Raw genomic sequence first — 22,337 nt, forward strand, 5'->3', positions numbered from 1 at the left:
ATTTTGCACGATTCTGGAGGCCTTGACGACCTTGATGCCTATGATTCTGGCCACTCGCCAGAAAAAGTCATGCACCATATTTTGAGTACAGCTGCCAACACGCTCTGGAATAATCTGTGTCAAACCAAAAACGACAAAACAACTGTTTCAAAGGGGAAGCATAAATTGCAAACTCTAAAGAGTTGAAAATTGATGATCGTACGGTTTAATGGCAACTGTTTTTCATTAGCGAATGTTTCTTGTACATCTAAATTCATCAGTATGATAGCGCTGTATTAAGCCATTTTATGTTTTGTACATGCTTTTTTACACTTAGTGACTACTGAATATAGCACTGTATTGGGTGAAAACTTCTGTTCAAAAAGTTTTGCATTTCGTATGATGGACATGTATATGTAAATGACTATGCTTGTCGCTATTTCACACACTGTGGTGGTCAGCAAATTATACTTGGTTTTTCTGTGCATGAGATGCTTATCTCGCCATGTCACATAACTTCATGGCAGCTGCCTTGTGTGTGTGTATGTGTGAAGTGCTGAAATGAGCTCTTCATTCCCTGTGTTCATTTCATATCTTTTTGAAGTATTTCAGGATTGTTTTGACATACGTGCAGCATGAAGTAGCTATAGATTAAACACATGAAGGAAGATAAGAGTCACTACAACCGAGGGAAGTGTAGGGGTAAACAAGTAGTGGTAAACAATGGGAAGTGAATATGGTAATCATTTTGTGGCTGCAAGGCAACTGACTAGAAATAATAAAAAAGAAACCACATGCCGCAGCTTGGATCTGAGGCCATGACCTCTGAATGGATTTGTTATAAATTAGTTGCTGTAATGGCTAACAAATCGACTTCTCGCTTCCGAAGCTGAGTTTTATAAAATAATCTCAGGGAGAAAAAAGAACAAACACGAATACTATGTTCGCCGTTCAGTAAAGTAATTGACAAAGGCCTGAGGCTTCTCACGCCTGAATTAGTCTAAATAAAATGCGGCATCCCCCCGAGGAGTACATCTATTAATAAAATAATAGATAATAATTTAATAATACTTTAAATAATAACAGTAAGCCGGCACGAAATCATGCGGTATCTTTGAAAACTGGTGCTCTGATGGCCAGACGAGAAATACGCGTGGGGTGAAGCTGAGTTCTAGGCCTATCTCTTCTGCGTGACGCCACGGACGCGTGTGGAGGCCTTGAGCTAATCTAGCTGGTATTGGCTCCACTCTTGGGCACAGCGACGGGAAGGCTAGTGCTCCCATCCATGGTTTTCTTTTAGGATCAGAGAGATTTCAAGTTTAAATTCAAAATCTTTAACTTCCTCTTCTTTCACCGAAATTAGATTTGAATTGTTTTATTTTTTATTATGACGTAATTCTTCATTTTCATAGACTGATGCAGTGTCTCTTATCTCGATCCTTTGATTCGTACTTACTTATTATAAAATGGTATCATGTTATGTTATACATTACTTTGACCTACCCTATTCTTGGCCAGTCCCCCAGAGTGGGTACGTGTTAGTATTTCCCAAGGATATCCATCTACATCTACAGGTAATCAGTTGCTGAGATGATGTTTTGGTGCAACGATAACAACAACATCTCAGCAACTGATACATCAGAGACACCGATACTGTATAAGCGGGTTATCATACATTTTGAAAATGCTACATAGTCTGTTTTGTAACTTCCCTAAATCAACCTGAGGCTTTTCAAACGTTTTAATTCCACAAAACTTGCGCACCCACTGTCAACGGAGTTCAAGCGCAGCACTCAATCTTTCTATCGCTCTCAGTGCTACTCTCGTTGAGTGGAACTGGTAAACTTTCTTTCTTTTTTGTCTTTTCCCGCATGAAAGGATGACCAGTTTTTTCCGCAGCTTGTGGGAGCCGCACTTATTATTGTTTTCTTACCACCGTCACATCTTTTACCTGTCCCCAGAAGGCGCCATTATCTGAGGCGATCACCATCATCGTCATTTTCGGCAGACGGAAGCCCGCGCTGCAGAAGTACACGTAGCACTAGAACATGGAGGACAAGCTGCAACGCGACGGCGGCAGTAGAGCACAGGTGCATAGCCTGCTGCCACAGAAGGACGGCAGAAAGTGAGTTTGCGTTCGAGTTGACGTGGGACTTCTTATTTATTTATTTTGTTACTGTGTTTATTTGATGGAACTAGGAGCAGAGCAGCGGCTAGAGTCTAGGCAGGGCACAGACTCCGAGCGCGAGCGGCGTTCCCGAGCAAAGGACTGAAGAAGACGACCCGCAATACTCGTTCCAATCCTTCACTAGAATTTTTGAATCTACAATCCTTCACTACAATTTTTGAATCTGCAATCCTTCACTACAATCCTTCACTACAATTTTTGAGGCAACAACAACAACAATTACCCCCGGGAACGAAAAGGGAGCCACCCGGCGACCTAACAGCTTGTCACTATAAGTGGTTTATAGTAGGTCTTGGGGGCACTCGACGTTGTCAATGTCTCGTCTACAACGCCGCATGTCCGAAGACACTTGAACGGGTTCGATCACGTAGTTGACAGATGTGCGTTCAACGACACGGTAGGGGGCTTCATACTTGGGCAGTAGTTTCGAAGAAAGACTATAGGTACTGTGGAAGCGACCGAGAGCCACTCAAGCGTTCCGGGGAGGAACGTGAGCGCAAAAGTGGTGTCACCGCCGCGAATGCTCTAAAGCCCAGACCAAACGTACGCTCGCGGACGCGCGCCAGCTCGCGTCTACGCGCCTTGCGCCTGCCGCGCCTAGCGAGGATTGGCGGTTTGCATCCATAAATACGCGCGACAGCACGCGCTCACTGGCCTCCCACTTGGCCTCACTCGTTGACGCCTTGTCGGACGCCACTTCCTACTTCGTTGTTCACAGTGTTTCAAAATGCTGCGATTTCTATAAACGCAATTGTTATATTTTTAGAGCTGTTCAATCAGCACAAAAAGTGAAGCAGAAGCACTTTCTTGCATAGTGTAAATCTGCCTCACTGAGAGTTCAATGTACCGCACCGTCGCTGCGTAGCCAGGCGCGCCGACGCGAAGCAGCCCAAGCGCGCAATATCAGAGAGGAGCTGATCACCGAGATCGCGCTGCGTTTCGACCACGGAGTAAGATGGTTTCGACGCGTACGAGCGGTGCCGCACCATCTGCGGATGCGTGGGCACGCAGACGCTAGCTTGCACGCGTCCGCAAGCGTACCTGTGGTCTGGGCTTCATGGCGCTTTTCATCATTTGAAGTAAAGGCCCCGGCGAGATCGCGACACTCTTCGGCATGTTTGACTGTGGCAGAAATAGGCGTACACTCAAATGCATCTGGCTTGTACGGAAGGATTGTGCCGATTGTGCGCGACGGGTGCCGGCCCTATACAATAAGAAACAAATTTGTCGCTGTTTCACCCGAAAGGCGAAGCATCAATTGCGATAGCAAATTAGTAGAGAGCTATACGGAGTAAGGATAGTAGTTTGATCAGCTGTATAAACTTGAACATGCAGCAGCACCAGCAACGCGCAGAACTGTTGTCGACGCCATCGGCGTTTTGCACGCGTTCGCACCGAACGCACACGGCGTTGGTGGCTGTTGCCGGTGCCTCTGGGAGCGGCTCGGAGGTTTTCGACGAGATCAAAATGGGACACTCGTCGAGCAGCGTCGGAAATCTTACCCACCTTCTCGCCTCGCAACGTTTTTATATAAATACGCATTTGGTGCCGCAGCTAAACATCGCCTCCCCTCCCTCCCGCCCCCCCACGGCCTTTCGCGCTATGGAAGAAGTCGCGTTTGCTCTCTATGTATGGTGATTGTAAAGGAGGAAAGAGACGCTTAATTCTGCGGCCCTTCAGGGACCACGGCGCATTGGCGCTGAGCCGTGCTCCCTCAAGGGCTGCAGAAGATAGCGCGAACCTTTCCCTTTCCCTCAAGAACCACTTATCATCCACGGCGCAGAACGCGCGTTTGCTCTCCGACGTGCGTTCGCTGCTCGTGAAACCGCGCGTCCCTCGCGCCCTTTCACTCGCACATACAGCGTCCGGAGCTTGCCGACGATTTCATCGCCGTTGATGACATACGGAACCTTACGGCGACGGTGACGGCATAAATCCGCTTTGGAGTGTCCATTTAATTGCTATCGCAATAAAAGGGTGAAAAGCTAGTGGTGTTTAAGTAGCGGTATTGTGGGCGTAGGTTAGAAAGGGCATAATGACATCTTAATTTGTGTGGTCGGAGGCTACGTACATTGTGAGCATGTCGCCGAGCGTACGGTTAAAGCATTCTGTGAGGCCATTGATTGGTCTACGGGTGGTAAGCAGTAGTGGTGCGGTGCAGAACGTCTCACTCTTTGAGGACGGCTTCCGACAACACACGTCCACGATCGCTGAGCAACTCCTTTGGTGGACCATGACGCAGTATGAATCGGCGAAGTAGGAAAGGGGCAACAACGCGTGCTGTAGCCGCTGGGAGAGCGGCAGTTTCGGCGTATCGCGTGAGGTGGTCAACAGCCAAGATGGCCCAGTGATTGCCAGCCGATGTCCGAGGAAGTGGTCAATACAAATCGATGCCGACGCGCCCGAACGGCCGGGTAAGGCAAGGTAAAGGCTGCAGACCGGCGGGCCAGAGGCGCGGTGCAGATTGGGGCAAGAGCGCGCGAACTCCTGAACGTAGCTGTACATACTTCGCCAGTAGTACCACTGTGGAATGCGTTGGTAAGTTTTGAATACTCTGGAGTGTGCACACTGTGGATCAGAGTGAAATGACGCGCATATTTCTGAACGCAGACTGCGGGGTACTACTAGCAACCACTGGCGGCCATCGGTGGTGTAATTGCGTCGGTGAAGCAGGTTGTCGCGAACCGCGAAATGGCGAGCCTGACGACGCAACGTGCGAGTGATTCCCCGTGATGATGGATCAGAAAGAAAATTTATAATCGTGGCAATCCATGGGTCTTTGCCCTGCTCGTAAGCGATATTCTCAAGGTCGATGGAAGAAACAGCGAGCTGGGATAGTGAGCAGCACAAATTGTCGTCAGGCAAGGGCGAGCGCGAGAGGGCGTCGGCGTCAGTGCTGGCGTCCGCTACGGTAGAGCACGCGAATATCGTAGTCCTGCAGGCGATCGAAGTGTTCAACGAGCAAGGCGGCCTGAGCAGTCTTTCAGTGACGACAACCAACAAAGCGCTTGGTCGTTCGTGACGACGTCAAAAGGGCGACCATACAAATATTTGGCCGGAATTTAGTAAGAGCCCAGACGATCGCCAAACATTCTTTTAACGGCGAAGCTGTGTAAGCTATCCGTAAAACCGTGCTCGTCGACCGAACAAACATTGCTGAGCGATGAGTCACCTGGGTTGCCTAGCAACCACCTCAAGGCGCGGCGTGTGCTTCGCCTCCTCTCCGTGCCGTGGACATATTACTTTGACATGGGACGTTAAGAAGGAGAGCATGCGCGCGGTGCGCGCAATGCTCCGGAGAGGGAAAGAGAAAATGAGAGTGAGAGCGACAAAAATTGTAGCAGCACCAACGAGGCAACGCGCAGCGCTGCTGTCGACCCCGCCCGCGTTTCCCTGTTTCCCCGCGCTCGCGCCGAACGCGCGCGGTGTCCGTGACTGCAGCAGGGGCCTTTGGCGGTGGCTCGGCAGGTTTTGCCGAGCCACGCCCCGGCAAGTGTGGAGGCGCAGCTTGGAGGCGCAGCTTGGAGGTGACGTCACTGGGGAAATAAAGCTCATACACGCCGCGACGGCGGCACAACTCTCGTTGACTGTGTGGCAAGTACATGTAGCTTTGACATGGGATCACCAAAGATCCGGACACCCGAAGAAGAAGCCGCTCATCTTGAAGCGCGTCGCGCGGTCAAGTGATAATCTGCGCGTCGGCGGCGAGCTGATTCGGAATACCGTGCCTAGCAGCACTTAGCATTTCCCAGCAAAACTTAGTCAAGCCTAGTAAAACTTGGAAGAATTAGATAGGTCAATCACCAGCTCCGCTGTTTACTCCAGCCTTGCACCAAGTGCAAGCTGCCCACGTTTTTTTTTTCTCGTCATGGTGTAGTAACCCTCGGTGTGCGTAGGCGTGCGACTTGCATAAGCCACAACGTTTTCAAAAAGCCCGTGTTTTCGGTGTGCCAGGACTGCGCCGAGACCAGCACCGCTGGCATCTGTGTATACTTCTATAGGGGCTGTCGGGTCGTATAATGGCGCAAAAGTGGAGGTGACGTGAACAAACGACGCAGGATTGCGAACGCCCCGTCGCACTCTGACGACCACGAACTCAGGGGACCGCTGCTTCCAAGGTGCATCGTCGAGGTATGATGGAGCCGAAGTTTCGAATGGAGCGTCTACAAAACTGCGCAGGTCTTTGACCAAGGAGTACAGGAGGCGTACGTGAATATATTAGCAAACATGTACAAAGATTCCACAGCTACCTTGGTTCTCCACAAGAAAAGTAGAAAGTTACCTATCAAGAAAGGGGTCAGGCAAGGAGACATAATCTCTTCAATGCTATTCGCCGCATGCTTAGAAGAAGTATTCAAGCTCGACTGGGAAGGCTTAGGAGTGAGAATCAACGGCGAATATCTCAGCAACCTTCGGTTTCATTTCATTTATTTACTCTCAGGGCCGTTCGGCGTTACAGACAGGAGTGGGTATACAAGAATACGAGAATGCAATAGTACCACTGAGTATACAAGAATACATTTGCAGTAGACAAATTATTGAAGATGATCATATACAGTAGACTTGAAGTCTTCGGGTACTGCGATGGACACGACGGAGGCAGGAAGGTTCAGTCCGCACTAGTCTTCGGAACAAACGAATCAAAATAAAGATTAGTCCTGCAGCTTGGCACGCCAACATTGAACTGGTGGTCCATGCAGGATGAAAAGTGGGAGTAATAAAAAGTGATTGCTTTAAAGATTCATTGGTGAAATATATTTTGTGAAAGAGACATAAACGAGAAATACGACGGCGTAAGGAAAGGTCAGGAAGATCTAATGTTTTCTTCATAAGCGTTACACTGGCTTAACGAGAATAATTAGAAATTATAAAACGAACAGACCGATTTTGGATGGATTCGAGGACTTGTATGAGTGATTTGGTGTGGGGATCCCAAACGGAAGAGGCATACTCTATTTCGGGCGCACAAGAGTATTATATAGAAGTAGTTTTAGGGTCACAGGAGCCGTGGAAAAATTACTGCGAAGGAAACCAAGTGTGCGGTTAGCATTATTAGTGATATGTGCAACATGTGTTTTCCATGATAGGTTGGCAGTAATGTATACGCCAAGATACTTATAATCAGAGACTGAAGTTAAAGAAGAGTTATTAAGGAAGTAGGTGCATGAAGACTGGTTAGTCGTCCGCCTTATTCTCATGCTTTGCACTTACCAATATTTAGTTTCATAGACCAGGTGTGACACCAAGTGGAGATGTTATCCAGATCATATTGAAGAGTGGCTGCGTCAGAAGGTTTAGATATTTGTCTATATAATACACAGTCATCAGCGTAGAGTCTAATTTGTGAGTCAATGGAATCAGGAAGGTCGTTAATATATATTAGAAAAAGCAGAGGTCCTAGTACGGAGCCTTGGGGAACTCCGGATGTTACGAGCATGCAGGTGAGTCATAGTCATTAATTGAAACGTACTGGGTACGGCCCTGCAAAAAGCTCTCGATCCACTTCATCAGATTAGGATGAAGATTTAGTTTGCCAAACTTGAGAAGTAGTAGTTGATGTGACACAGTATCAAATGCCTTCGCAAAATCTAAAAAAATGCAATCCACAAATGATGAACAATCCAAAATAGAAAACAAATCATTGGTAAACGCGACCAGTTGAGTTTCGCTTTCGCAGGAGTGGTGTTTGCGAAAACCATGCTGATTAGTTGTGAAGAAACAGTTCGACTCGAGATGAAACATTAGGTTAGAATATAGTATATGTTCAAGCAGTTTGCATGGAATTGATGTTAATGAGATAGGCCTGTAGTTGTGGGGGCTATGATCATCACAAGATTTATGCACCGGAACCACCTTTCCCACCTTCCAGTCGTCCGGCAACGTAGCGCTCTGCAATGACTGCGAAAAGACATACGACAGTATAATGGATGAATAAGTCTGGGTGTTTTTCAAAACTTGTAGTTTATACCATCGGTACCAGCTGAAAGTTTCGTAGCTTGAATGAGTTTAGAAATGCCTACCCAGTGGATAAGGATAGGGTCCATTTGAAAGAAGTTAGATGCAGAAATAATAGGAACGGTTATTGGTGCAACGGGGGAAAAGGTGATGAAAATGTGTCATTGAGCAAGATACAGCACTGTTTATTTGAGACAAAGAATCCTCGATCGTTCTTCAAGCGAACTTCTTCAGATTCGCGCATGCCGATAACATTCCAAAATTAGCGAGGATTTGAAATAAGTAAAGAAGGAAGGGTTGAATGAAAATAATAGTGTTTAGCACCGATGAGAGCACGTTTACATTCTGCGGCGGTAGATTGATAAGCCAACCTTGCTCTGTCAGTCATGAGTTTCTTGCAGCGGCGGAACATGGCCTTTTTCTTGCTTATTAAGCGTTTTAACGATAGGTTGAACCACGGCGAACGTCTCTTGCTAGATATTCTTCGCAGCGGAATACATTTATCGATGAGTGCTTTGACTTGCGTTTGAAATAAGCGCCAGTTCTCTTGCACTGTGCGCTCCCAGAACTGCGGAAAGAAATCGTCAACAAACGTTCCCAAAGCAGTATTAGTGGCTTGAAAGTCTGCTCTCCCGTAATCGCGGATTATTTTCGAATGTTTCGATCTGCGGCGCGAGCGCGATGGCGCAGTAAAGTGGATTGTAAGGCGGTCACTTAGACCTGGCAGTAGGGTTAATGAAGAGACAGAATCGGGATAGTTGGTGAGCACAAGGTCCAGTACATTTGCACATGAAGCGGTAACGCGAGTTGGTTCTTGTACGAGCTGGGAAAGATGAAATGTAGAACAGAGGTCAATGAAAGCTATACACTCGGATGAATCAGTAGTTACAATGAGGTTGGAATCGTTCCACTGAATACCTGGAAAATTCAAGTCACCCATAAGAAAAATTGGCGCTTTCGGGTGTCGAGACACAACTTTGTTCAGACAATCTAGAGTTCATCGCAGAACGTGGGGCAGAAAGCGGAGGCCGATAACATGCACAGACAATGACATCGTGGTGGTTTAAGGTAACGCATGTATAGAGAAATTCAAGCTCTGATTGGATAGGGACAACGTAAGAATTGATGCGTTCAGAAACGGCAATCCAAACACCGCCCCCTGATCGGTCACTTCGGTCATGTCTGTACGCTGTATATTTCTTTTCACAAGAAAAGAGTTCACAATTCTTAACTTTACTTGACAATCAAGTCTCGGTTAAAACAACGATATCAGCTACGCACGTGTCCATTAAACATGATAAGGTATCACGCTTCTTTATTATACTTCTGATGTTCGCAAGAAGCAATGAATAGTCGCCGGTGGGCTTCGCCTGAACAGCCGATGATTCTTAAGTCGAAGTACTATGAGGGTGTAGTACAATGGAAGTTGTAGCATCATCGGAGGGATGTGTGCGAGGAAAACCAGCAACGCATTGCGGATCTGAGAAAGATACGTGGTTCCCAGATGCAAATGCGCTAGGGGAATTGATTTCACAGACGTTATCAGTTTCTTTGCAGAAGACGTAGCATTTATTATTTATATATAATCGATTATATCTTAGGTTGTAGGGTTGTGTGGTAGCCTTGGCGAAATCTATCAGCTTTTTATGTATCTGCCTCGTTGCTTTGCAAAAGTCCTCCTGTAGAGCGACTCCCGTATTTTTCAGTTTAGACCTCTGTGCTAGAACAGTCTCTCTTGATTTGAACGAAGCAAACTTCACAACTATAGGACGATTTCTGCCGGTGACAAAAGAGCCAAGTCTATGCGCTCGTGAAATTGCGTCTGCAGGAAGTTCTAAAGATAGATGATCTGCAAGAACAGCTCGTACAGCTTCTGCGTGAGCCCAGCTTTCTAAAAAGTTGTCTTTCAGTCCATACATCATTAAGTTTGCAGGGCGCGAACGATCCTCAAAGTCGTCAAGCCGTGCCTGCAGTGCAGCATTTTCACTTCGCACTATATTAGCAACAACGCGATGAACTTCGGTCACATCCACATTGTGAGTGTTTTAGAGAGCGCTTACTTTTTCTTCGACAGTTGTTAATCTCGTGGTGATGTCAGACACTCGTTCTTCCAATAGTTTTTGACTAGCTTTCACCTCGTCAAGCGAAAACATCACTTCAGCATGACGTGCTTCCATCGTATTCGCGAGAGCATTTATGGCAGCCTTGCTTCAGCATTGCCTTCAGCAGCCTTCAGCATTGCTTTTGTCAACTTCGGGACCAGGGTTTTGCTCCACATCACCGGACAATAGCCACATTTTCAATACTTGAAAGCAATCCGCAACCAAATGTACCAAAGGTTTGCAGATGACATTGTCCTGTTCAGCAAAAATGGGGACGAATTACAGCAAATGATTGAGGACCTTAACCGTGAATGTGTAAGAGTGGGGTTGAAGATTAATATGCAGAAGACAAAGATAATGTTCAATAGCCTGGCAAGGGAACAAAAATTCAGGATCGCCAGTCAGCCTCTAGAGTCTGTAAAGGAGTACGTTTATCTAGGTCAATTACTCACAGGGGACCCTGATCACGAGAAAGAAACTTACAGAAGAATAAAATTGGGTTGGAGTGCATACGGCAGGCATTGCCAAATCCTAACTGGGAGCTTACCACTGTCCTTGAAAAGAAAAGTGTACAATCATTGCATTCTACCGGTGCTAACATATGGGGCAGAAACTTGGAGGTTAACAAAGAAGCTCGAGAACAAGTTAAGGACCGCACAAAGAGCGATGGAACGAAAAATCTTAGGACTAACGTTAAGAGACAGGAAGAGAGCGGTGTGGATCAGAGAACAAACGCGGATAGCCGATATTCTAGTTGACATTAAGAAGAAAAAATGGAACAAGGCTGGCCATGTAACGCATAGGATGGATAACCGGTGGACCGTTAGAGTTACAGAATGGATACCAAGAGAAGGGAAGCGCAGTCGAGGATGGCAGAAAACTAGGTGGAGTGATGAAGTTAGGAAATTCGCATGCGCAAGTTGGAATCGGCTAGCGCAAGACAGGGGTAATTGGAGATCGCAGGGAGAGGCCTTCGTCCTGCAGTGCACATAAAAATAGGCTGATGATGATGATAATGATGATGATGATGATGTATGTTTGTCAGTCTTCTCAGCGAAGAATTTCCTGGTGCTTCTTTTTGTTTATCCAGTATATTCACTATTTAGTGCCAATAAAAACATGAGCGTATGCCATGATTTTTTTAATGTGCTTATTACCGTTAACTTTCCATTCTGGTGAACTTGCTAGTATCGAGCATCAATAAGTTCATAGACCAAATCTTCCTAACATTAACCGGGCAGCGCGAGCGGGCGAGCTTCTCAGTGCGCGCTTTCTGCTACTCACCGAACGTCGCAGCCCCAACGCCGTAGCAGAAATCTCCCGCGCGGAAGTGCTTGCTACACACCCCAGTTGTAGCCGATGGCTGCTTGCCGGTTCTAAGTTTCGAAATCCAAGGTGCACGCAGCTTCATGGCCTGCGGGCACGTGTGAAGGCTGACACTGGGCTCCATTGCGTACGTCCGGCGCTGCGGCACCTACCATTTTGAACGCTTTCATAGGCAGCCACTACCTATTATGATGATTTCAAGTGTTGTCAAGCAGACACCCGAGGCGGGAAAGACATCCCCACTTAATAACGGGAGCGCAGGTGGAGCATCTAACTTTCGTTTTCAGCTCGCTTCGCGCTTCCGAAGTAGACGACGCGGCCGCTGTGACCCCATTATCCCTCATACTACGTCACGCCGACGGTGGCGCCCGCTTTTCCAGTGTTAGAGCTCCCCCAATTATCTCGAAATCCATCTGTAGCGGGGGCAGAGTCCTTCCTTCCTGCGTTGTTTTCGCGGCTTAGTTAATCGCGTTGATGCAAGCGGCAGGACGAAGGTCAATTCGCTCGCTGCTGCCGTCGCGCTTTCTCACTCCAGCGTTTTGACAGCGAGTTTCGCGGTCACCGAGTGAGATGCGTTCATGTGTGCTTGTGCGCGCGTGACACCATGCTTGGTAATTTAGCTTGTATGCCTATGTTTACAAGTTTATGTGGCCGATAAAACTACTATCCTTACTTCGTATAGCTGTCCACTGCTTTGCTATCGCAATCGGTGCTTAGCCTTTCGGGCGAAACGGCGACTTTTTTATCTTCGTGATAATTTATGACTGAGCTCGGTAGGCATCATGCAGGTTCGATTCTTCGTGTTGAGTGAGGGCATAGTAGGCGGCCTTTTCTTCTTTACATCGCCCATGTGTTAGCCTTGACTCGTGTACTTCCTGACTATACAAGATGTTAACCACTAAACAAGTTCACATAAAAAAAAAACGTCGGCCTTTCCACTCCGTGAAGATGGTTAACCAGCGAAGCTCAGACGTGCGGCCCCGGTGTTTCTCACTGTGTTAATCCAGAAGGTTCATCAAAGTATTTCTCAATTATGTGGTTACACACACGTTCGGCTGCGACGGAAAGAACGACGTCGCTGACGGTATGCCCGCAGTCGGCCGTTTTCACTTATGTTCAATGTCTCGAGTTTGCTCGGTGGCGTGGTTAGCAGCATTCGCCCGCCATTGCCGCTTGCGATTCTTAGAAATTAAGTTGCTTCAAAATTAGATCGGTTGGTTGCGTAAGACAATGAATGGCTCATACCTCCTTAACCCATTAAGGACGAAGAAATATCTACCCGTTACATTTTGCAGATTTCTTGTGTGAGGTGATATTTTCACACTGTAAATACATTGTGAAAGTTTTATGAGTGCCACTTTATTCTTTGAAACGCTACCATAGTGTATTTTATAAAGTACGCTGGGCCTTTATGGGAGCAATACCTGATGTAGGTTAACAAATGGTAAATGCTATATTTTGGAGCTTCAAAAAACAAAAAAGCTTGCAGCCGCGAAGAGTCAAACAAACTTTGCGTGAGCTCTCGTAACCTTCTGGTAGCAAAATGAGCATTTTAGTGGGAAATATTGTTTGCTGGGAGGTGTTCTTACTATTCAAGTGTGTAGCATAATTTCACGCGGAAGGGCTTTCGTGTTGCTTTCAGAGGCGCGTGCGATGAAAGTATATTATTGACGCAGACCTACACGTGATATCTTACGATGAATGCAGGTTTTCAAGACCAAAGCATTCAACCCCCATTTGGTTGAGTGGTAGTTGAAACATTCAACGGACTGGTGGCATCTCCTCCAATAACAGCCGGTTCTTGCATTTCAGTCCTGTTATAGGATTTTGTCGGCAACATTTTTGTTAGAAATTTGAAACCTTTCAAGAGATGGGATCTACGTCTGGTTCCTCAATGCGGTCTGCTCTACTTTTATTGCATAACTCATCTCAATTGGCACAGGTATATAGATCGTCTTTGTTGTTTTCTGTTTCCTCCCACCTATTTTCAAATTTGTAATGAAATCCTGCATATGTTATCTGCCGTTTTAAATAATGTTCATATGATATCCAAATCTTTTTATTAATCTAAATTTAACGCAACACGGCTCGCTATTTTATTGACTGTGAAGATAAGAGCGTTGTCATCTTTCTCAGCAGCAAGAAAGGAACCAGGAGGAATAATATCAATCTTGATGTAAGCTTGAATATGTTTTTTTACCTTCGATGGTCTCTGAAGCGTTTCTAGTCAGAAAAATATATTTAAAAATAGTCAGCAAAAAATAATTGTAAAAAAGCCACCGTTTGCGCTTCGAAAATACGCACACACCTCTAGCATACACATAGGCCCAGTGTACTTTACAAAGTACACCTACGCTGATTTTCTTGCGACACCATAAATATGTATTCTTTATGGAACGTCTAGCATTCATTGTTTACGTGATTCTGTTCTAAAACTTCCACACATACCTCAGCTTCGTGAAGCATATGATATGCTTGATAAAAAATAAAGAAGGTGCATGTACGGCAGCACCGGCTATGTTGAGCACTTCTCCAAGTTTGGCGATGAATAAATCAAATACACCATGCAGCTGTCAAAAAAACTACAACGGGGTCGTCTTGGCAGGACTGTTCTTAGCAAAATGGCGTACTAAGGAACACAGTATAAGTATTCTTTAGTTATTTACAAATGAAAATGGTACTGTACTTTTTAAAGTACGGTGGTCCCTAATGGGTTAAGCAATGGTTCATGCCCCCGCAAACGTGGCCTCCCCATTACGACAACAGAACAGAAGTGAAATTCTGCGCTAGAATGATTAGTGGCAACGCAGCCAGGTGTGGAAGCAGACGAAGCCAACGAACGCCGGAGCAGTGGCAAGAATGCGTGCCGAGCACGAGCACGAGCCAACGAGCAAGCTGCGGAATGCTGATGATGATAGTCTTCCGTCAACATGCGATTTCGCCTAGCCATATAAAGCTTCGCTTTAACAAGTGAAGTCTTCACGCTGCCTCCTTCCGGGTGGATTATGACCCGCGTTTCTCTCCGATTCACCATATTCGTCAAACCAATAGAACAGTCAGTGGTAACGTTCACGGAGTCACCTCGATCAGACAGAATTTTCTTCTTTACGGGCAAACATGTTGGTGGCAGTTTATGTCGAGGCGAGTACAGGATACGCGATACTGCTTTCTGACCAGACAATTAAAAACATTACCAGAGGCAAGCGCGAAAAAAAAAAACTGCCGATACATAAGTACTATATAGTGAACAGACTAAACACGAAGAGAAAATTTTAAAGTAGGACGTGTTTTACGAGTAATAAGACGCGAGTGGTGATTTCTTACCGCGCGTTCGATCCGGCATCCTGTTTAGATCACGCGAAGTCTTCAAAGCGAAAGCCAAATAACGCGCTTTGTGGTCAGCCCCAAATTGTATTGCGCTTGTTCACGACTGCGCTACATGTTTGGTGGTACGGCCATTTTCCTGGCTGCGCAACTCGTGAGGAGCGAGAAAACAGTACGTGTGCCACTAAACATATTGCTGCCGGGTGAACAATGGAACGCATAGTACAGAAAAGTTTCGAAATTTGTTAGATGGGAAAGGAATTCAACCCTCGTTTATTCTTGCAATTCACACGTCCCCTCCTTTCTAATTCCCGAACAGAACTGCCCCACCCATCAACCTCGGATGGCAGGTGCTTCTGCCAGTTGTCGCCGCCCTGCTACCCCTGGGGTTTGTATACCTCCACAAGGGCCAAGAGTGCGAAGCGAAGCTTCCGGCAGACACCGTCGACAACTACGAGATGCTGCCCTGGCGCAAAACCTACGCCAGCTGGGTACCGTATCCGCAGCGCAAGGATTACGACGGCGTGAAGGGCGACCTGCCGCGAATCATGCTCTGGAACAAGTCCCCCGCTGTCGAGTGGACAAACAACACCGAGCTGCGGTACGAAGGCTGCAGGCGGCCCTGCTACGTCACCTACAACCGGCTGCAACTTCACAGAAGCGACGCGGTCGTCTTGTACGTAAAGCGGATCGATGAATCTCCCCTTCCGCACGGCAGGCGCGTATTCCAGAAGTGGGTTTTCTGGACAATGGAGACGCCCAAGGAGAACTTTGTGGAGAAACTTAAGCCGCACAAGGCGGCCTTCAACTGGACCATGACGTACCGGCGGGACTCGGACATCGTGCACGGCTTCGGCAGCGTGGTCCGCAAGAACGAGTCGCTCACCTCCACCCTATACGACGCGGAGCTCGAGAAGCGCTGGAGGAGCAAGAGCCGCACTGTGGCCTGGTTCCCGACGTCGTGCGACGGGCACGCTGCCGAGTACGTGAGAAAGTTGAAGGAGCACGTTTTCGTCGACGTGTATGGAAAGTGTGGCAACATGAGCTGCCGCACGACGTCCTACGAAGACGACGATGACGAAGAGTGCTACGAGATGCTGGCGAACAAGTACTTCTTCGTGCTTGTCTTCGAGAGGGATCTGTGCGCGGACTACGTGACGATGCCCCTGTACCGGTTCCTCCGCTACGAAGTGGTTCCAGTGGTGAAGGGCGCTGCAAACTACAGCGCCGTCACGCCGCCGGGTTCCGTTGTAAACGTGGACACGTATCCGGAACCCTACAATGTCGCCGGCCTGATGATGAAGGCGGCTTCCAATTTCGAACTGTACAGACAGTTTCTCAGCTGGAAGAAGGACTACGAGGTGCGTGCGCACAACTACGACAGCTTCTGCGGACTCTGCGACAAGCTCTACAGCGTGAAATTTCTCCAAAAATCAGTGCACCACGACGTCAGTGACTGGTGGTACAATGGCACCAAGTGTACCTCCGACTGACAATTCTTGTGTGCAATCATATTGTAGTGTTCAGGAAAAGCTTGTTGTCTCACTTGTGTTGAGAAAACACTCTTTGATATATGTTATAACCAGCGGCTGTTCCCAAAAAAACTAACATATGTCTTTCATAAAGTGTCTCTCCCTGGTTTGAAGTATAATAAAACTCATATCCGAAGAAACACGCCTTTGATAACTTCCCTGTACTTCACCTGATGAAATTGGGGATGGTGCGCGAAAGTTTTCTTGCAAAATTTAATATTAGTATGTTACTCCAGATTGGGTTTTGGTAGTAGATCATAGTATTTAAATGACTACAATAAATAGATAGCCGGAACGTATTGACGCACCTGTGAAAATATTTTCATGGCCGCGAGAAAGGGGCTTCACTGCAAGCAGAACTGGACGACACTTTTCCCAGCTGCTAAATGACGCTTTCATTCGTTTCAGGCTAACCTCGAGTAACTACTTAGCTTACCTCAATCGTCCGCTGGAAAGCTCGAATATGACTGGGCTGTCGTAGTTGGTGAGCCGCAGAGTGAATGATCGATCGGACTACCGACGGCCAATCAAGCAGCACGATTTTTGGTTAGCCACAATCAAAGCGAGCAATAGACAATAGAACCTGAAACAGCACCGAGGGAATTATTTCTTATGTTTATTATAACTGTACAAGTAAATAATTCGTCGGCCCATCCACTCCGTGAGGATGCATCACTATCACAACAAATGAAGGGTATACGTAACCGTACACAGTGCTGAACGCAGGCTGCTTTCCCTTGATTAAATATTTCTTGCACGTACTGCAAGCTCTAAATTCACATGGGTCTTCCCTACTAGTAGCGTAATGTTAATTCGACATTTACAAGTCGATATCTCGCTATCCGTCAGAGCGGATCACACTGATGAGGAACAAGTTGTACAACCACAAACGCTTACGTCCGAAGTCTCGAGTTTGCTCGGCAGCGTGGTTAGCAGCATTAAATTTCAATTTAATTAATTTCATTATGATTATTTTAAATCTAAATTGCTTCAAAATTAAGTCTGTCCGTCACGTAAGACAATGAATTAATGACAACCCCCATAAACGCGGCCTCCCCATTACGATCACTGAAGAGAAGTGAAATTCTATGCTGAAATGATGAGCGGCAATAGAGCCAGCTGTGAAAGAAGGCGACGACGCTCGAGCCATTGCTGATGATGATAGTTTTTGCGAACAGACACTGACGTTGAGGCTAGACATAAACACGCTTCGCTTGTAAAAGGTAAAGTGAGGTGCTTAGCCTTGAATTGCCTTGAATATGCCTTGAATTTGGCATATGGTTAATGCTCCACCGTAGTCGACGGTGTTTTCAGGATTGCTCGACTGCGTTTAATAAAGGTTCATAAGATACGTAACATGGGAAGTAATGAAGGAAATCAAGGGAAAGGGGAAGTAAATGACGGAGGAAGCAGGGAAATTGAAATGATTATGAAGGAAGAAGAAGGGAGCTAAGGGAGAATGAAGAATTATCGTTGGAATGAAGGAAAGAAATAGAAAAATTGGAAGAAATATTTTGGGGAGGAAGGAGGAAAGGCGAGATAGAAGAAAGGTGTAGAAAAAAGTCGCAGTTCCGCCCCAAAGGAAAAACATCCATTGCGATAGCAAATTAGTCGAGAGCTATACGAAGCAAGGATAGTAGTTTAATTGACCGTATAAAGTTGTGAACACTCGCTTACTAACTAAATAGACAAGCACGGTGTCACGCGCGCACCGGTAAGTAGGAGCACTTCTCGCTTGATGATCGCGGAAACTCACTGTGAAAACGCGGGAGTGAGAAAGCACGTCAGCAGCAGCGGGTAAATTGACCTTCGCGCGACCGCGAACTAAACGTCGAAAGCACAGCGCCTACAAAGCTACCGACACTCGGCGCATATGCACTTTGTCCCCATCACAGATCGCTTCGAAGATGAGGCCCGCGCGGGCGCGGGCCTCACAGCTTCCTCGCCTGCGTGCGCTCTTGAAAAAGCAAGTTTACAAAGGAAATGACAAATAATTCTAGCACAAGTGCCTTGTGCAGAGCGAAATCTTCGCGCTACGGTTCGCGAAAACCTGACCGGCACTTCCACGGCCGCCTGCTCTTCTTCGTCGCTTGACGCGGAAGGCTCGTGACTGTAAGCGGTAATATTTCTTTCCAATTTGGAATGGTCCTCGTCTTCGGACGCCTCATTTCATAATAAGGGCGAACGTCAGAAAACGAAATTGATGCGTTACGAATGTGTAACTCGTCTTTCGCCTTCTTGTGTTCCAAGAGCGCAAACGTTCAGCTAGTTTTAACATGAAAGTAACTTTAGAAATATTTATTACGTATGCTCGCTCGTTCATACACACCAAATATACTTACTCATGAATAATTACGTACTTATAGTTACCTAATCAAAGAGGCATCTAATCACCAAAAGATGTTTTTTTGTGTGTTTTACTGTTACTGAACACTCCTATTTTACGGATATGTAGAATCAATAGCGATATTTGTATTGCAGCAAGGACCGTAATTTTACATACAATTTTCACTCAATATACGGCAATCATAAACAACGTCAAGCGCCGTGAATGCTTTTTAGTTTACGTAAAAATCACACTTTAAGCAATAACTATGATATCATGAGAAGTTACATGTTGGTAATTTCAGTGAGGATTCACGGATTATTAAAACAAGCCTATTGCAGCTATAACTTTTGCATAACAAATGAGTAAATGGCTAGGCCAGTAGTGGCCATCTATTCGTTTCAATGTAGAAGAAGATATATTTGTTTACCTATTTGTTTACATATTTTTTATTTTTGTTTACCTATTGGCTGGAATGGCTTTTCTTTCAAATCTCTGAATTTGAAACAAGCTTCGCTCACGGTGAACCGTAAGGTACATTGTGCGCGAAGCTTTTACTGAAGAGATAGCGTACAGCAAGAATTGTTCGTGTAAGCTATCTCTGAAGGGAAAAAAGCCAACAATATTGCGGCGTTAGCGCCATCTCTACTCTTTGTCAAGTTTTCCTTACACCTTTTCACTGTGCTCTGTTCGCGATAAAGTATTGTCGAGGCTAAAAAATTGTCGAATAAATACATATGCACATGGCTGTAAACCACTACTGACTGAGTGAAAAGCGCGTAGTGGTGAGCGAAGGGGTCACTGCACGCACATAAGTATTTCACTTGACTGCGCGAGTAGTTTACTTTTTTTGTTGCTCTTATTCTTGCGAGCATGGTGCTATTGCCCGCATACCCATGCGAATACCGCTTTTTTAAGTTCTTTCCTTGCGCGGGCTTATTTAGCGTTTTTTCTACGCACGCACAGTTGCCGCATTATTTACCGTTCCCGAACTCTAGCACCGGAGCTAGGCCGCGCTGATGAGTTTGACATGTTGGTTTTTGCATTCTCTTGCTGCCCAAGCACAAAGACAACGCTCAAAGATGAGTAAGCTCCATGCAGCACCACACTGTTGAAGTTAAATAGACTTTAAGTTCTTTGCGTGGAAACTGAACGCAAAAAACTACAGCGCGTAGCAGACGACCCCCGTTTCAGCGTGCTTCGCGAGCGCGAAAGGCCCATGGGTCCTAATGGGTCCGGAGCAGCAGCGGCGCGGCAGTTCCCAGAAAAAGGCCCTCGCCGGAGCAGGTACTTTGGACACTCTCCTAGTATTCTAGGTCGCTTTATTCACGGACACCGTGAGCGTTCGGCGCTAATGCGGGGAAACGGAGAAGCGCGGATGGCTTCGGCAGCACCTCTGCGCGTTGCCTCGTTGGTGCTACTACAAATTTTTAGGGGCGAAGCTCCTTAGGGTGTGGGTATGTCCCTCCTCTGTAGTATGTAGTAGTAGTAGTAGTCGTAGTACGTAGCCACGTCTACTTTTATGGGAAAAAGAATCCGAAAGTTGTGTCCGTAGCGCGGAATCGAACCAGGGACCCCTCGCTTCCGAACGCGCGGCGCTAACCGCTACGCCACGAAGCGCAAATGAACACACGCACCACGATGACAATAAATACCCAACATTAACTAAATACTGCGCGTTTCTAACGCGTTTGTGCTAGCGCGTTACGGCCCGTGTAAGAAGCTGGTGTAAGACGCTGTGGCCTCTCCGCCTTACCCCCGTATTCATAAACGCTGATGGCGTCGGCAAACGCGGTGTACGTTCCGGCATGTGTAAACAACTTCGTAAGACGCTGTGGCCTCTCCCCCTTACTAGAGAGTACAGCACGTTTCTAAGGCGTTTGTGCTAGCGTCCCCTTAAGCGGGAGATGGTGCAATTATAATGAAGGGCGCTGTTATAAAATAGGAATGACGTCACATATGGCGCGTGTCATTGGTGGAAGTCAATCGTTCGATTTAGTGCGGCGATACTGGGCGAATTACACGGAGAGAGAGAGAGAGAGCAACACTTTATTTTCATGTTGGGTGGGGTGGTGAAAAGGCCCTCAGTCCAGAGCCTCGCTTGCGGCATTCTTCAGTGCAGCACCGATAAACGCCGCAAGGTACCGTTGGTCGTTGGTGCTGGTGGCTTCTATCAGCCACCCGGCATGGGGTTTAAGGGAAAGATTTGTAGGGGCAGGCAAGGGAGGTGGGGGCGGTCCACAGGACTAGAGGATATGGGATGTGTTCGGGTGTTCGCCACAGTGTCGGCACGGTGGGGGATCCTCAGGTATTACACGGAAGATTCACGGTTTACCGATGATTCCCTCCGGAGCTTCGCCCACTCATCATCATTCACCCCGTGGATATGCGGTGATTTTTTCTCTCTCTCTCTCGCTCTCATTTTTATTTCTCTCTCTCTGGCATAGCGCTCGACACTCTAAGAGGCGGTTGCTAGGCAATGCAGTGGCAGGCGGCACATATTACGGCCGGCGTAAACAGCTCCGCTGTTAAAATTTGGCCGTGGGTGATTTCCTGGCCTTTACACCCTAAGTGGCTGTCACTTTTGAGACATACCAGCACTGGCCGACATTTGGGGAAGCGTTATGATGAGGAAACAAATAGTGAGATCCCGGGTTTACCTGTCCTGACGAGTGCATCGGCGAGGCTCCCGAGTGGCACGAACTCAGCCGTTCTGCTGTAGTTTTCCGCAAATTCAGGTTTCTAGAACTTCGTGGCTTGTTAATGCTTGTCTCGTCAATTAATGTAACTGCTTACGTGTGATTGGATATTGGAGAAATTGTTAGAATTACGGTGATCGTTACAAAGTAAACACAATGGTCGCTAAATTACAAAACTACCAACAAATTCAACTGATTACAATTAACTACATGTCATTTTTTAAGCAAAAGTCTGATTTGTAGGAGGTGTTCACTCAGTTGGTTTGTTAAGGGATCCTAATATCACAGTGCCGTTGCCCTCATTTGCTATTAAGTAAGGCATTAGGTTACATGAATCAATTGCGTTTGGGAGGAAATATATGTCCATGTGTTAAATTATTGAACGGTGGCGTTTTCGTATACTTGGAGCTTTATAGACGTGAAAAAGGAAAAGTATTATGCTACGATGTGGCAAGGCAACAGAAGTAGGCCATAAATATGCGAAAACTTGTAGTGAAATTTGCAAAATAAACACAGGCGATTTACTTTTGTTTTCGCATTTATGTTAGTTACCTTATACTTCTTACGCAGCAGCGCAGTGCGCAGGAAGGTAGAGATGAAGCCTATAGTATTGCAACAAATTGATCCAGTTTATCGGGCGAGCCAGAGCCCGTACAGAAAACAAAAGAAAGGTCGGCGCTAATAGAGGCAGCAAGCTTGAACAGCGGGCGCCGGATCGAATGGCCACTTGCTCCCTCGTTCGTGATTTACAACTACCGAAGAAACGTTGGAGCATGCGCGTCAAGCTTTTCAGATGGCCCCATCTATCGAGAGTGTTTCCGCACGCAGCAATACTATGGCATCTCTGGCGCATCTTTGTGCTACAACAAAAACGCGATAACGAGGGGGCGTCGAAGGTAGGCAGTC

At 46.7% G+C, this 22,337-nt stretch overlaps 1 protein-coding gene across 1 annotated transcript; it reads left to right on the forward strand.

Moving 5' to 3' along the window:
* Positions 1 to 1,983: 1,983 nt before the first annotated feature.
* LOC119462425 (alpha-(1,3)-fucosyltransferase C) lies at positions 1,984 to 16,537 on the forward strand. Its single transcript, XM_037723772.2, has 2 exons — positions 1,984 to 2,104; positions 15,194 to 16,537. Exons 1-2 carry the CDS (start codon positions 2,028 to 2,030, stop codon positions 16,365 to 16,367), a joined length of 1,251 nt encoding a protein of 416 aa, XP_037579700.1. The 5' UTR covers positions 1,984 to 2,027; the 3' UTR covers positions 16,368 to 16,537.
* The last annotated feature ends 5,800 nt before the right edge of the window (positions 16,538 to 22,337 follow it).

Source organism: Dermacentor silvarum, chromosome 8 (genome assembly GCF_013339745.2).
Source record: "Dermacentor silvarum isolate Dsil-2018 chromosome 8, BIME_Dsil_1.4, whole genome shotgun sequence".
NCBI lineage: Eukaryota > Metazoa > Arthropoda > Arachnida > Ixodida > Ixodidae > Dermacentor > Dermacentor silvarum.